We start from the raw sequence: 14,034 nt of genomic DNA, 5'->3' as shown, positions 1-14,034 counted from the left end.
CGTCTGAGTCCGAAAAAATCAGCCAAAAAATTGGCGTCGAAAGAGGAATCGACTGAGTTTTATTGACACTCACGAACGAAACAAAGGAAAAAATTTCCTTTGTACCCTTGGGCACACATCGGCTAGCCTCACCCATGCTTAGTCGCTAGGTAGTGGCTATCGGTATTAGATAACAAACTTACTTGATTATCAGTAGAGTCTTCTAGGTACTTTATTTCCCTCCAGGTGTATCTAAGGAATTAGACAGAAAGCCTTTGATTACTAACGGTTTCTTCTCGACATTCGTTCAGCAGTTTCAGTGTATGAATGAAAACTCCCTCCCCTTTCACTGCGCGGGCGAGGTTAGAACTTGCGGTTTCACCTGAAACTCTGAAAGCCCAGACTGGTTAATGATTTCACAAATGCGCGAGCTGGAATGCATGGAAAAATATTTATGAGGCATAGCCTCAATGTTAGCTCATGTGTACCCTGTGTACCCTGTGTACTCAATGCTAACCCGTGTGTACTCTGTGTACCCTGTGTACCCTGTGTACCCTGTGTGCCTTGTGTACCTTGTGTACCCGTGTGTACTCTGTGTACCCGTGTGTACCCGTGTGTGCCCTGTGTACCCTCTGTACCCGTGTGTACCCGTGTGTACCCTGTGTACCCTGTGTACCCTGTGTACCCATGTGTACCCTTTGTACCCTGTGTACCCTGTGTACCCTGTGTACCCATGTGTACTCCTGTGTACCCTGCGTACCCATAAGTACCCTCTGTATCCTGTGTACCCATGTGTACCCTATGTACCCATGTGTACCCTGTGTATCCTGTGTACCTATGTGTACCCTGTGTACCCATGTGTACCCTGTGTACCCTGTTTACCCATTATACACTTTGTACCCCCATGTATATCATATATATCCTTGTATACCTCGTATACCCTGTCTACCTTGTGTACTCTGTACACCCTGTATATTCATGTATACCCAAGTGTACCCTGTATGCCATGTACACAGGGTACACACGGTACACAGGGTACACACGGGTACACAGGGTACACACGGGTACACAGGGTACATACGGGTACACAGGGTACACAGGGTACGCAGGGGTACACAGGGTACACACGGGTACAATAGGTACACAGGGTACACACAGGTACACACGGGTACACAGGGTACACACGGGTACACAGGGTACATACGGGTACACAGGGTACACACGGGTACACAGGGTACACACGGGTACACAGGGTACACACGGGTAGACAGGGTAAACACCACGGGTACACAGGGTACACACGGGTATACAGGGTAGACACGGGTACACAGGGTACACCCGGGTACACAGGGTACACAAGGTACAAAGGGTACACACAGGTACACAGGGTACACACGGGTACACAGGGTACACACGGGTACACACGGGTACATACGGGTACACAGGGTACACAAGGTACACACGGGTACGCAGGGTACGCAGGGTACACACGGGTACGCAGGGTACACACGGGTACAGGGTACACACGGGTACACAGGGTACACATGGGTACACAGGGTACACACAGGTACACAGGGTATAAAGGGGTACACAGGGGTACACAGGGTATACAGGGGTACACACGGGTACACAGGGTACACACGGGTATACAGGGGTACACACGGGTATACAGGGGTACACATGGGTACACAAGGTACACAGGGTACATATGGGTACACAGGGTACACAAGGTACACACGGGTACACAGGGTAAACACGGGTACACAAGGTACACAGGGTACACACGGGTACACACGGGTACACAGGGTATGCAGGGTACACACGGGTACACAGGGTACACAAGGTACACAGGGTACACACGGGTACACAGGGTACACACGGGTACACAGGGTACACACGGGTACACACGGGTACACACGGGTACACAGGGTACACACGGGTACACATGGGTACACAGGGTACACACGGGTACACAGGGTAAACACGGGTACACAAGGTACACACGGGTACGCAGGGTACACACGGGTACACAGGGTACACACGGGTACACAAGGTACACAGGGTACACACGGGTACACAGGGTACACACGGGTACACAGGGTACACACGGGTACACAGGGTACACACGGGTACACAGGATACACAGGGTACACACGGGTACACAGGGTACACACGGGTACACAGGGTACACACGGGTACGCAGGGTACACAGGGTACACATGGGTACACAGGGTACACACGGGTACACAGGGTACACACGGGTACACAGGGTATGCAGGGTACACACGGGTACACAGGGTACACACGGGTACACAGGGTACACACGGGTACGCAGGGTACACAGGGTACACATGGGTACACAGGGTACACGGTACACACGGGTACACAGGGTACACACGGGTACACAGGGTACACAGGGCACACAGGGTACACACGGGTACACAGGGTACACAGTGTACACACGGGTACGCAGGGTACACAGGGTACACATGGGTACACACGGGTACACAGGGTACACACGGGTACACAGGGTACACACGGGTACACAGGGCACACAGGGTACACACGGGTACACAGGGTACACATGGGTACACAGGGTACACACGGGTACACAGGGTACACACGGGTACACAGGGTACACAGGGTACACACGGGTACACAGGGTACACACGGGTACACAGGGTACACATGGGTACACAGGGTACACACGGGTACACAGGGCACACAGGGTACACACGGGTACACACGGGTACACAGGGTACACACGGGTACACACGGGTACACAGGGTACACACGGGTACGCAGGGTACACAGGGTACACATGGGTACACAGGGTACACACGGGTACACAGGGTACACACGGGTACACAGGGTACACAGGGTACACACGGGTACACAGGGTACACAGGGCACACAGGGTACACAGGGTACACACGGGTACACAGGGTACACACGGGTACACAGGGTATGCAGGGTACACACGGGTACACACGGGTACACAGGGTACACACGGGTAGACAGGGTACACACGGGTACACAGGGTACACACGGGTATACAGGGTACACAGGGTAGACATGGGTACACAGGGTACATAGGGTACACAGAGTACACTGGGTACACACGGGTACACAGGGTACACAGAGTACACTGGGTACACACGGGTACACAGGGTACAAACGGGTACGCAGGGTACACAGGGTACACAGGGTACACAGGGTACACAGGATACACACGGGTATACAGGGTACACAGGGTACACAGGGAGAATGGGTAACGGGGAGTCTATATGGAGACTGGGTAACAGGGAGTCTATATGGAGACTGCCATGAATTACTTGCCCCATAGTGCCCGCCCGCGGAAAATACACGGATGGATAGTGCCCGTCCGCGGAAAATACCTGGATTGATAGTACTCATCCGTGAAAAGTTTTGAATAGTTTGACGGCCGCGAAGTTAGGCAGATCGGAAAAAACAGTGACTTTTCAATTCTGACAGGTATAACGTATTATTTAGCCAATGTACGGTTGCGAATTATTGACATTTGTGACAAGCTGTAGGCGCGGAAGAAAATTTAGTGGTGAACAATAAAAACAATAGTGTTTATGTCTCGGAACTATCGGTCTGATAGTTGCCCTTAGAAATCTGATGTTCTTAAAACTAGCATATTTGTTTTAAGAACATCAAATTTCCGCGGGGCAGCTATCAGCCGATAGTTCCTCGACAGAAACACTCTATTCTTTAAATATTACTGCACTTGCGTCAGCCAATAAGATTCCAGTTTCGAAAAAGGTTTCAGGACTAGCGTCGGACTTGTGTCAGACGGCCTGCTCGTACATCTCTTGGTAAAAAAAAAAAAATCAGTTGATCTCTTCATCTTCCCTGCAGCCGTGTACTGGAAGCGCGACTGACAACTGAGTCCAATCAAGGGCATTATGTACCATTAAAATCAAAGGATTTGTTGTAGATCTGACCCAGGTGACGACTTAAAATAGGCAGATGAACATCTCACCCTTACTCGAAAACTACGATAAAAAATATCTTCAAAATATCTTCTTCTGAAAAGACTCAACTACTTTTAAAATCGTAGTATCTTTTATTTTCTGCTCTGCAAGTACATACAATAAACCGCACATTATTCACACAGGTAAAAAATTGAGAATCAAGTTAAGCCCTAACTACAAAGTAAACTTAGTAAAATTTCAGTTGGAAGCTTGTTTCAGATCATAAGCGGAAAATACGTAATTAACGCTGAAACACTGACATTCACCACACAGTATATTATATGTCTATGTGCATGAATTTGCCGCCGAAACTGATAGGCTAGGAACTGACTGGCTTGACAACAGAATTACTACAATATGACAGCTCGTGAGAGCGCCTGAGTGCAAAATACATTTAGTTACATTACTTTGAATAAATACCTACGCTGCATTGAATTGAACACAGTGTCAGTTTTTAACATAAAATGCATTAGTAACAGTCACATTCATCTCATAGAATATTTATAGTAAGCACTAGTTTGGAACTAGCTAGGCCTGTGCTACATTACATTGAACACAAATACAGTGCCAGGTTTGCTACTGCGTCATCAGTCTCCAGGATTATTATCTGTGGAATTTTCACGGCAGACTCATCATCATACAGGAGGCTGGTAAAGGTCGTGAAGTTGCTTCTCAACGGCATCAAAGTACTCTTCAGTTGAGCAGTACTGGTCCCGCTTAACACTATATAAAGCAACAATGCCACTATTAGTACTCTGCCAAAATTGATTAAAAGATAAAGCAAAATGTAACAGTCCACTCTATCTCAGCCAAGGAAGCCCTTTGAAAAAAGAAACTATTGGTGGAAAGGTTGTTTACCAAAGAACCCAGTGGACATCACATGATCCACCTTCTTGGGTTGAATGGACCCTATTTGTGCTGCATTTTTGCCCTATTCAGATCATCAGAAAACCCAGGAGGGTTTCATGCTCTGTTCTACCAAACCTCTAGAGTTTCAAGGATGAGTGTGTTTTTCTATATTTATAGTACACAAATTCCTTGCACATCATCACATGATCTCAAAGGGGGCAACAAAAAACAAGTTTAACATGATCTATTGGATGAACCCCACCCTTCATAGCAAAGGATTATAGTGCAGTTTCCAATCGATAACCACAACTATACCAATCAGAACAAAGGTCAACATCATCACAAATAACAATCAGAACAAAGGTCAACATCACTTCAACTACCAATCAGAACAATGGTCAACATCATCATTAACCAATGATAACTTCAAAGTAAAAACATGCAACCAGCTTAAAGTGCAAGAAAATGCAAGGTACTAAGTTGGGATTGGTGCTACCGGTGAAAATTTTATAGACCAATGACCCGGTACAAAGCAAAATAAAGCAACCAAAGCAGTCCAGGATTCACTCTCAATACTCAATTGAGAACTTCTCTATAGAGTTGAACTCGTCCAGCTTTCCCTAGCTCAGTGAAGAATTCTACATTAGATTTATTGCTAACTTCCCCTGGATGCGATGCCCAACTGGTCCACTTCAGGAAATTTGCCCACCTCTTCCATACATTAAGTAATCACAAAAATGGTATTGAAAAGTTTTGGCATAATTCAAACAAAGGACACATTCAGTTGTCCCTACACAAGCACACATTAATATGAATTATTTTAAGTTTAACTTACTTGCTAAGTCCATAGATACAGGCAGCGAGATCTTTTGTCATCTGACCATTATCAACAGCATCAACACATGCTTTCTCAAGAGCCTTGCAGAACCTAGAGAACACAAAAATTACATCATTTAGTAACCAACTGAAGTACAAAAATACTGCTTCTCACCTACAAGAATTTGTAAATGTAGTTTTGTTAATATGTTGCAAATGCTGTATTAGTTTTTGAAGAATGGTTACTTATGGTGACATGTTATAAATGAACAAAATTTCAACCACAAGTTAAATACTCAACCCAAATAATAAACAGAGGCTACTGTGTATCAGAGACCTTTTCAAGACATTTTACAATAATGTTTGAATCTATATGGGACAGAAAAACAGTTGTCTAGTCTGTTAATCTCCCACTCAGGGTCTTACTTTCCAGTTTCAGGTACTTGCCACAACCATTATGTTGTGTTCTTGGGCAAAACGCCTGTGTTCTCAGGATAACTGACAAAGTGCTCGAGTGTTACCTATAATGGCATTCTCTGTTTGCTGCAGCAGGTGTTTTTTACAGAGGTTCAATGTATAGAGGCTTCACGAAAAGTAAATTTGAATACATACTTTTTAAGTTCAGGATTCTTGTCTAGTCTTGCTCTGTGGCGCAAACCTTGAGTCCATGCAAAAATACTGGCGATAGGATTGGTACTTGTCTCATTTCCCTACAACATTAACATCCAAACAAATATCAAACACCAAAACCTGTCAAGAGTTTACTGACCACTTCATTCATTACTATTAAAATACCATTTAGTTGTCAACCTCCTTACAATTCATTAATGCTGTGTGCACAAGTTTTAGAAACGTGTGGCCTTTGGTGGAAAAACTCTCTAAGACAGTTGTTGTATAGAGGGATGGATACTAAAAAAGGAGAAAAAGGTAAGTAGAACCTGCTTGGCAAAAAAGTCATCATAGCACCCCAGCCACAATGAATCTCTAATGAGGCATATGTGAGGACAGCACTGAGAAACTACAGTGAGGGTTAGAGAGGGTGGGTGGAGGAGAGAAATGTAGGGAAGAAGGATGGTTGGTATAGGGGCTGGAAGGTAATATGAAGGGTACGAAAGGAACATATACTGCACTGGCATGAATTTGAATTTGCTTGACTAAATTCAGCTTCCTTGGGAAAACATTTTGATTGAGCAAGACTTCAAGACTTCATAACAATAATAATAACGATAATAATGCCAGTTGTACCTTCTGGTACTCTCTGTAATGTCTTGTCACTGTACCATGGGCTGCCTCAGCCTCTATTGTTTTTCCATCACCACATACCAGTACACTTGTCATGAGACCAAGAGAACCAAAGCCTGCAACAAATCAGAGTTAATACTCTGTCTAATAAATAATCAATAAGCTCACTGGCTAGAGTAACACAGGCATCAACAGCACTTTTCTTTCACCCTTGTCATGCACAAGACAGAGCCTTTACATTGTTAGTATTTAGGTGTACCTTGAGCCAGTGTATCAGATTGGACATCTCCATCATAATTTTTTGCTGCCCAAACAAATCCACCAGGAGACTTCAGGGCATAGGCCACCTAGATGAAGAAACCTCACTTGTCATGATGAAGCTGGTTCTAACCATAACACATCTCACAAAACAGTACATTCAAGACAAATTTGTGTAGTTCAAAGAAAAGCTGCAGGACAATAAAGAAGGCATTAACTCCATCATGTAGGAATATCCAATAATCATCCTATTGACTAAGGAAGTTACTATGATCATAGTGGTGCAACTTGGCAAACTTAGAGGTTTGCTGACCCCTAAGAGAGACTAGCATCTAATTTCTCCTTACAACATCACCCATGAATCAAACATCAAGGTCTTGAAAAAAAGAAGAAATGATCAGCAACTGAAACAGCTCTTGATCGTTAAACAAACTCTCCTTAGCACCACCTTAGCAAATGTATAGAAAATGGTCTGGAGAATATGTATACATGGGTTAAACGACTGATAATTTACCCTCATATACAACCTAAATTACAACCACTTAAATTTTATAATTAGATGAATAGAATAATGACAAGCCTAGGAAGATGCAACTGGTTTGCTTCATAATCACCAGTAAAGAGGGTTGAAAAACAGACCTTAAGATGAAGGCAGCCCTTTGGTAATGGTTAACCCCAACTGAAGAAGATGTTAGTATATATATCTTATTAAACAAGCATGAGGGCTGTAATGGGAGAATATTGGCCTGAGGTCTTGAAAGTATGGACCAAGTGCAGCGAGGTCCGTACAAAAAAGACTGAGGACCGATATTCTTCCAGTACGGTCCCGAGCAAGCTTGGTTAATAAGAGATTTATTATACGACTGAAGTTCAAAGGGACACAAGTGCGGTATCATTCAGGACCATTCGGGACAGTGCCCGGTCCAATACTGAGAGAATATTGGACCGGCAATAGAGCATTTTGATTGGTTGATTTTAGTTATTGGCCCTCTGACTGCCCGAGTCGTGTAATAATAGGACATAGTCGACACTCACACCAAATGTTGGCTATGACTTACCATGTCATCAATAAGATGTTAGTATTAGGACATAGTCGACACTCACACCAAATGTTGGCTATGACTTACCATGTCATCAATAAGATGTTAGTATTAGGACATAGTCGACACTCACACCAAATGTTGGCTATGACTTACCATGTCATCAATAAGTCTGTGCTCATACCAGATCCCAGCTTCTTTATATTGATCTTTATAACTTCTGAAATGGAAACAAAATCTCTCCTGAAATGAATAATCCTCACTTGACATGCATCTTTAACCCTTTAACTCCCCACATCTGATTGTCAATTCTCCCCTCTAACTGCTACACATTTCCTTGTAAATTAGTAAGAAGAGTTTGGTGTTAGATCAAGAAAACAAGTTTTACCTGATAAGTTTGAGTTTTCTAATTACTTGTTTGTTAGATAATGTATGGATATTATAAGGAAAATCAGCAACATGTTTATCACTTTATTCTCATCAATTTTCTGCTTAATATTGTGAGGAGAAATTCTGTTTTGGTCACCCAAGGAGTTAAAAGGGTGATATAATTCAGTCTGTGAATTCAAATCAATTTATCAAAAACTCTGAAGCATTTACATGAAAGCCATGTACTTTTACTTTAAGGGCTGCATGAAAGAAAACAACTAACTTTCAGACATCTGAAACCAGCTACAGTTATTGAAACACTGTAACTATTTTTGAAGCTAGACAAAATTAATTTCAAGAAATACTGCTTATGTTTGAAGGAAGGAAGGAAGGAAGGAAAGAAGGAAGGATAAACCACAAACACGGTACCTTTCATAAATCTCTTCAAAGATGTCCTTAAATCTGCCATCATATTTCTTAAGAATTGTATTCTTGGTGCTCATGTAGAGTGGCCACTCTTTGCTCAATGCATACTGGAAGCAACTGTGGGCAAAATCCCTGATGGACTGAAAATCACCAACACAAAATGGATTTATATCAGTCTCTACAAATGTCAAATCACAGAGTGCTTTTTTTCAAGGTTGTTAAGACATGTTGTCCCAAGGTTGATTATTACTGTTATTTCCTCTCTAAATGATGGCCAGTTTGTTTGGCCTACCTCAGGAAGTGTTTCTTAAAGAAAACTTCTTAGACTGGCTAAGAAAATGAAAGAAAACTGCACAACAGCTATGCCTTGGAGTAATTCTAAAAAAAAGGCTCCTACACTTAAAAATAAGACTTCTTCTCTTAACTTTTGTATGCACAGTAATTTCAAAACAATTAATACAAAACTGACCAGTCCAGTTGAAGTAGTCAATCTAAAGAAAGGCTAGAAATAACTCAACAAGTGAATACCTCATCAGTGTTGTACATGCCCATGGTGACACCTCCAGTACCAGTAAACTCAAACACCTCAGTGGTTAACTTTTCACTCCCATCTGCAGGTCTGTAGGAGATTTCAAACACTCCTGGTCCATTCACAACAAAATCTCTTGCACGATACTGAAAGCAAAAAAAGATTTTCCATCAGGTACACAAAATAATTTACAAGATACTTTCTTCTCTGGGGAAAAGTTAAACAACTCAACACCTAATTTATTCCATGGATACTAACTGTGCATGTATGGTACAACACATATCTATTCAATCCATGGATTCTATCTCTACTTTAATCCACCCCTCAAAAGTTTAGCCATTCCTTTCAAGATAACGAATCATTATCAATTGTCTCAATTGTACATTAAAATATTTTGACTGCTTCTGGAAAGTACAAGTCTTTGTTGAATGAGATCATTATTATGCACCACTGTACATCCAACATTGGCTAGCTGCTACTGATACATTTTGGAATGCTGCCATGGGTGCAAATAACTATTTTTATTATGACTTGTCAATATGGTTCTTTCTGCTTTGGTGTTTGATTGAACTCAACCTCTTTCCCATCATTTCATTACTCAGTATTTCCTGGAAGGAGCTGTAAATTGTATATGACCTAGTCTAATATGGTTACCTGGTCACCATGAGCATGCCTTCCAATCACAATTGGCTGTTCCCATCCAGGGACCAGTCTGGGAACTTTCTGGCAAATGATTGGTTCACGGAATACAGTACCACCAAGGATGTTTCGAATTGTGCCATTAGGACTTCGCCACATTTTTTTCAGGTTGTACTCTAGAAATTGTACATCAAGTTAGTTTGAAGAACATTTTGTTAAAATATTCAAAACCCATCCATGAATGATAATTTGGCATGTTATATGAACAAAAATGCACATTTAAGGGTATCATTGACAAAAATTATAAAAAAAAAGACACTTTCAAAGTGGGTTCTAGAGTTCTCTTGCCCCAATACATAATTTATGTACCTAGGGAGAAAATGATAATGGCTGGAGTGATCAGGGGTTTAATTTATAAGTTGTACAGTTAAAAGGAAAATTAACCAGGCAAATGAAAGCAAAACTTTAGTTAAACTTGAGAGAAGTTTACATTTTCTTGAGCATAAGTCACTTGTACTTGAAGGCAGTAAAAACCTCCTGACAAAAATAAGAAGATCTTGAACACTGAAACAAGAGTGATGACTCACATAAACAAACTCTTTCCACTCAATTCTGAGGAGTCGGTGATCATTTTTCCTAATTAACTTGGTCCTCTACAGTAAGCTTAATTAATGTCCACAAAATTGTCTACAACTGTAACTGTTACTAAGTCATGGTCAGTGGAGGTGGTTTCTGGTACATTTCAAATAAAGTGCAGATAGATGATATAGGAACACTGGTTGATGTAATTATTTTCCATCTCTCCAAACATCATTTACAGATGGGTACATCTACCTTTCACTCTCTCCTCATCTGGAGTGATGGTTGCACATTTGATTCCCACACTGTAATGTTTGATGGCTTCAGCAGCTTCAACTGTTACTTTATCATCTGTGTCATCTCGATGTGGCAAACCAAGATCAAAGTATTTTATATCCAGATCCAGATATGGTTTAATGAGCTAGCAGGCAAAAAAATATCAAAGCTTTTAAATGACCTATATCTTAACCTTTGGCCTCGATCGATGACTGTTTAGAATGAGCAGTGACAGCTGACAACTCTGTGTCCTATACCATCAATTTTCATACCCAGTTTTTCAAAACTCTCTGAATTCTGAAAAAACTCTTCATTCAAAATGTTGCTCCTTCTGTACTATAGCTGCATGGCTAAAGCAGCCACTTCAATCTTGTATTAAGGTTATTGTAGCCAAGTGCTTTTTACTATTATAAAAATGCACTGAATGTTGCTTCACTACATTCAGTATCACCTATCACTTCATAATTTCAGTATTACTTCAATCCATCTTTTATCATTGCCATAAACTATTGCAGATAATTACTGGGATAAAGTGATTGAAAACCTTATTTCACCGACTACCCTTAGAATTCTGGAGAAATCCTCTTTACACATCAGTTAAAAAAATCGCCATACTTTTACTGCTGACAGTCACTGTAATATCCACTATAGACTCAACACCTCAGATACCAATAAAATTCCACAAAAACTCTACCTTTTTCAAGGAGTGATTGATGTAATGAAGGGACAGAGGTGTTGTTAACTGTTAACATTCGTTTTCCTCGCTATTCTCAATCCCCATACACTTTCTTTTGATATTTAATTTGCTGTATGCTGTAAATGTGCATATAAATTCTTACTGTTTACTAAATACAATATCTAAATGAGATATGTTCCATCTCTGCAAACACACCAGCCGATTATTTGCGCTACATATTCTTCTTTCACAGTGTACAAGATAAAATATTTTTATTGCTTTGGGTACTCAACACTCTAACAGAGTCTTAATCAGAATTATTTGGTAGCTACAGTTGACGGTTTTCCACGTACACAGAAAGAAGACATCGAAATGAGACCAAACAATGTCCCGCTTCGAAGTAGATTGGGCAAGCTTACCAAAATATCAAGGTTAAATCGTTCCACTGGCTTCCTTCCCGTGTAAATAATACGTGTACTTAGGGGATTGGCTGCAAAATTTCACGCCAAAACAAGAAAGTAGTAACTGAAATATCCCCGCATCTAAAGTTGCGTGTAATTTTTTCCAGCTCAAACAATATACGGAGAAACACTTCTTTTGGAGACTTTATCTTACGTTCTTTTAGCATTAGGTGATGCCTTGCAAGATTACGAAGAGTCTTTGTTACAAAGGGGCTTATTTCCTTAGTTATAAGAGTATAAATAACGGTTCCTTTGTTCACGAATCGTTTCCACAAACACAATTTGTGCTGGACAATTAAATTCTAAGTTAGAAAAATTTGGTTTTATTACCCTGTCTTTAATCATTGTCCATATCACACGGGTCATCTCATCGCCGTCCATCTCAACCACAGGGCCATCGACTTTAATTTTAGCGTGTCCATGATGGCAAACTGAAACAAACATGAGATCAAGATCAACATTCGAAATTCCACCCGCTTCGAATCCTCCGCGTCAACTAGGAAGAAAAGAGACAAAACATAAAGTATCACTTACAATTCTTTTGCTGCTTGTGAGTCTCGAACGAAGGAGAAGAAACAAGAGCTCGCAATGCACTGCGTGCTCCAAAAAGAAAATTTGGAGAGCGTCTCACAATTGCCGCCATTCTTCAATACCCGAGATCCGGAAACTGAAAACAAACCGCGAAGAGGCTGGTTTCCAGGGGAGTGACGGGGTCTTAGCAGAGGTATGTGGTTTGCAGGTCAATTGGCTTTAATGATGTTATAATGATTTGCAAATTAAAGCCAATATATGTCATGTACGGGTAGCTATCTACAGCTCCAGTAGCTCCTGGCTCTTCCACTGGAATGTATGTTTTACAAGCAAAGCTCTAGAACAACAAAACAGCAAGCCCTCAGGTCCTTTTTATTTGGTGGGGGTGGGGTGGAACTTTAATTGAACCAAATCGAGGTAAAATGTTGCTTTAAATCTGGCGCTTCAATAATTAAAAATACTGTAAGCTATATAACAGAGTCTATGCGTTTAAAAAGCGAGACATAAATTTGACGCGCCTACAACACGTTTTATCCCTGTGATTTGAACGTAAAAATTCGTTTTATTAGTCGCTGAGTCTAATAAATGTAACTAATCACGACAACTTCGTCTGTGGCGCAATTTACGAACAGTGAACAGGGCCCTAGATATGAAATATTGAAGGGGCACGTGCAACTTCAATATGGTGACCAATACAAAGGCAAACACGCTAACAAATTACGAATATTTCTTGTAGTGTCACCATAAGTGCCATCCGTGATCTATATTTTATTGATCATAGAGAAAAGATATTGCCAATGGTGACATCATCTGCCCGTCTGCTGTTCGACTGATCATCAAGAGTCACAGCCAATCAAAAATAACCTATTCGACGGCATTCCTTGGGAGACCATGGGAGGCGCGGCTTTCGAGTCGCTTTAGAAGGCCAATAAAAGTGGACTGTTGGACTGAATTTCATTCGGGTTGAATTGGTAGCTTTCCTTTTATAGTAATTGTAAGGAGTCAGAGCGCAGACACCACATGAATTATTCCTCCCATCTTCGTTCACCCATCAGTCTTTTGACGTGTCTTACTGATAGCAAATTCGTCGCCATGGCGTCTTTCCCTTCCCAAAAGTGCAACACTCGGACAAAAGCAAAATTGTTACGGATAATAAATATATTTATTTCCATTATGGTGTTTATACATCTCATAGTGATTCTAACATCGTATCATTAAAATGGTATTTCTTGTATCAATTTAACCTAGGTTGTTAAACTCAAAACACTCCATAGTTTTGCGTGTCACACCCAAAAGAATTCCGCCTTTCGTACGCACCAATACACAATTGTCTGCTTTTTCTTTTCTTTTAGACTAAAACGAC

General features: G+C 41.4%; 1 protein-coding gene across 1 annotated transcript; it reads right to left on the bottom strand.

Moving 5' to 3' along the window:
* Positions 1 to 4,052: 4,052 nt before the first annotated feature.
* On the bottom strand, positions 4,053 to 12,867 carry LOC111324807 (uncharacterized). The gene is made up of 12 exons (XM_022928460.2): positions 12,675 to 12,867; positions 12,471 to 12,571; positions 10,983 to 11,148; positions 10,164 to 10,324; positions 9,509 to 9,655; positions 8,984 to 9,120; positions 8,342 to 8,405; positions 7,147 to 7,234; positions 6,891 to 7,003; positions 6,258 to 6,355; positions 5,665 to 5,757; positions 4,053 to 4,703 (listed from the first exon to the last, which is right to left on the bottom strand). Exons 1-12 carry the CDS (start codon positions 12,781 to 12,783, stop codon positions 4,616 to 4,618), a joined length of 1,365 nt encoding a protein of 454 aa, XP_022784195.1. The 5' UTR covers positions 12,784 to 12,867; the 3' UTR covers positions 4,053 to 4,615.
* Positions 12,868 to 14,034: the final 1,167 nt, after the last annotated feature.

Source organism: Stylophora pistillata, chromosome 4 (genome assembly GCF_964205215.1).
Source record: "Stylophora pistillata chromosome 4, jaStyPist1.2, whole genome shotgun sequence".
NCBI lineage: Eukaryota > Metazoa > Cnidaria > Anthozoa > Scleractinia > Pocilloporidae > Stylophora > Stylophora pistillata.
This window is presented reverse-complemented; position numbering and strand designations above follow the sequence as displayed.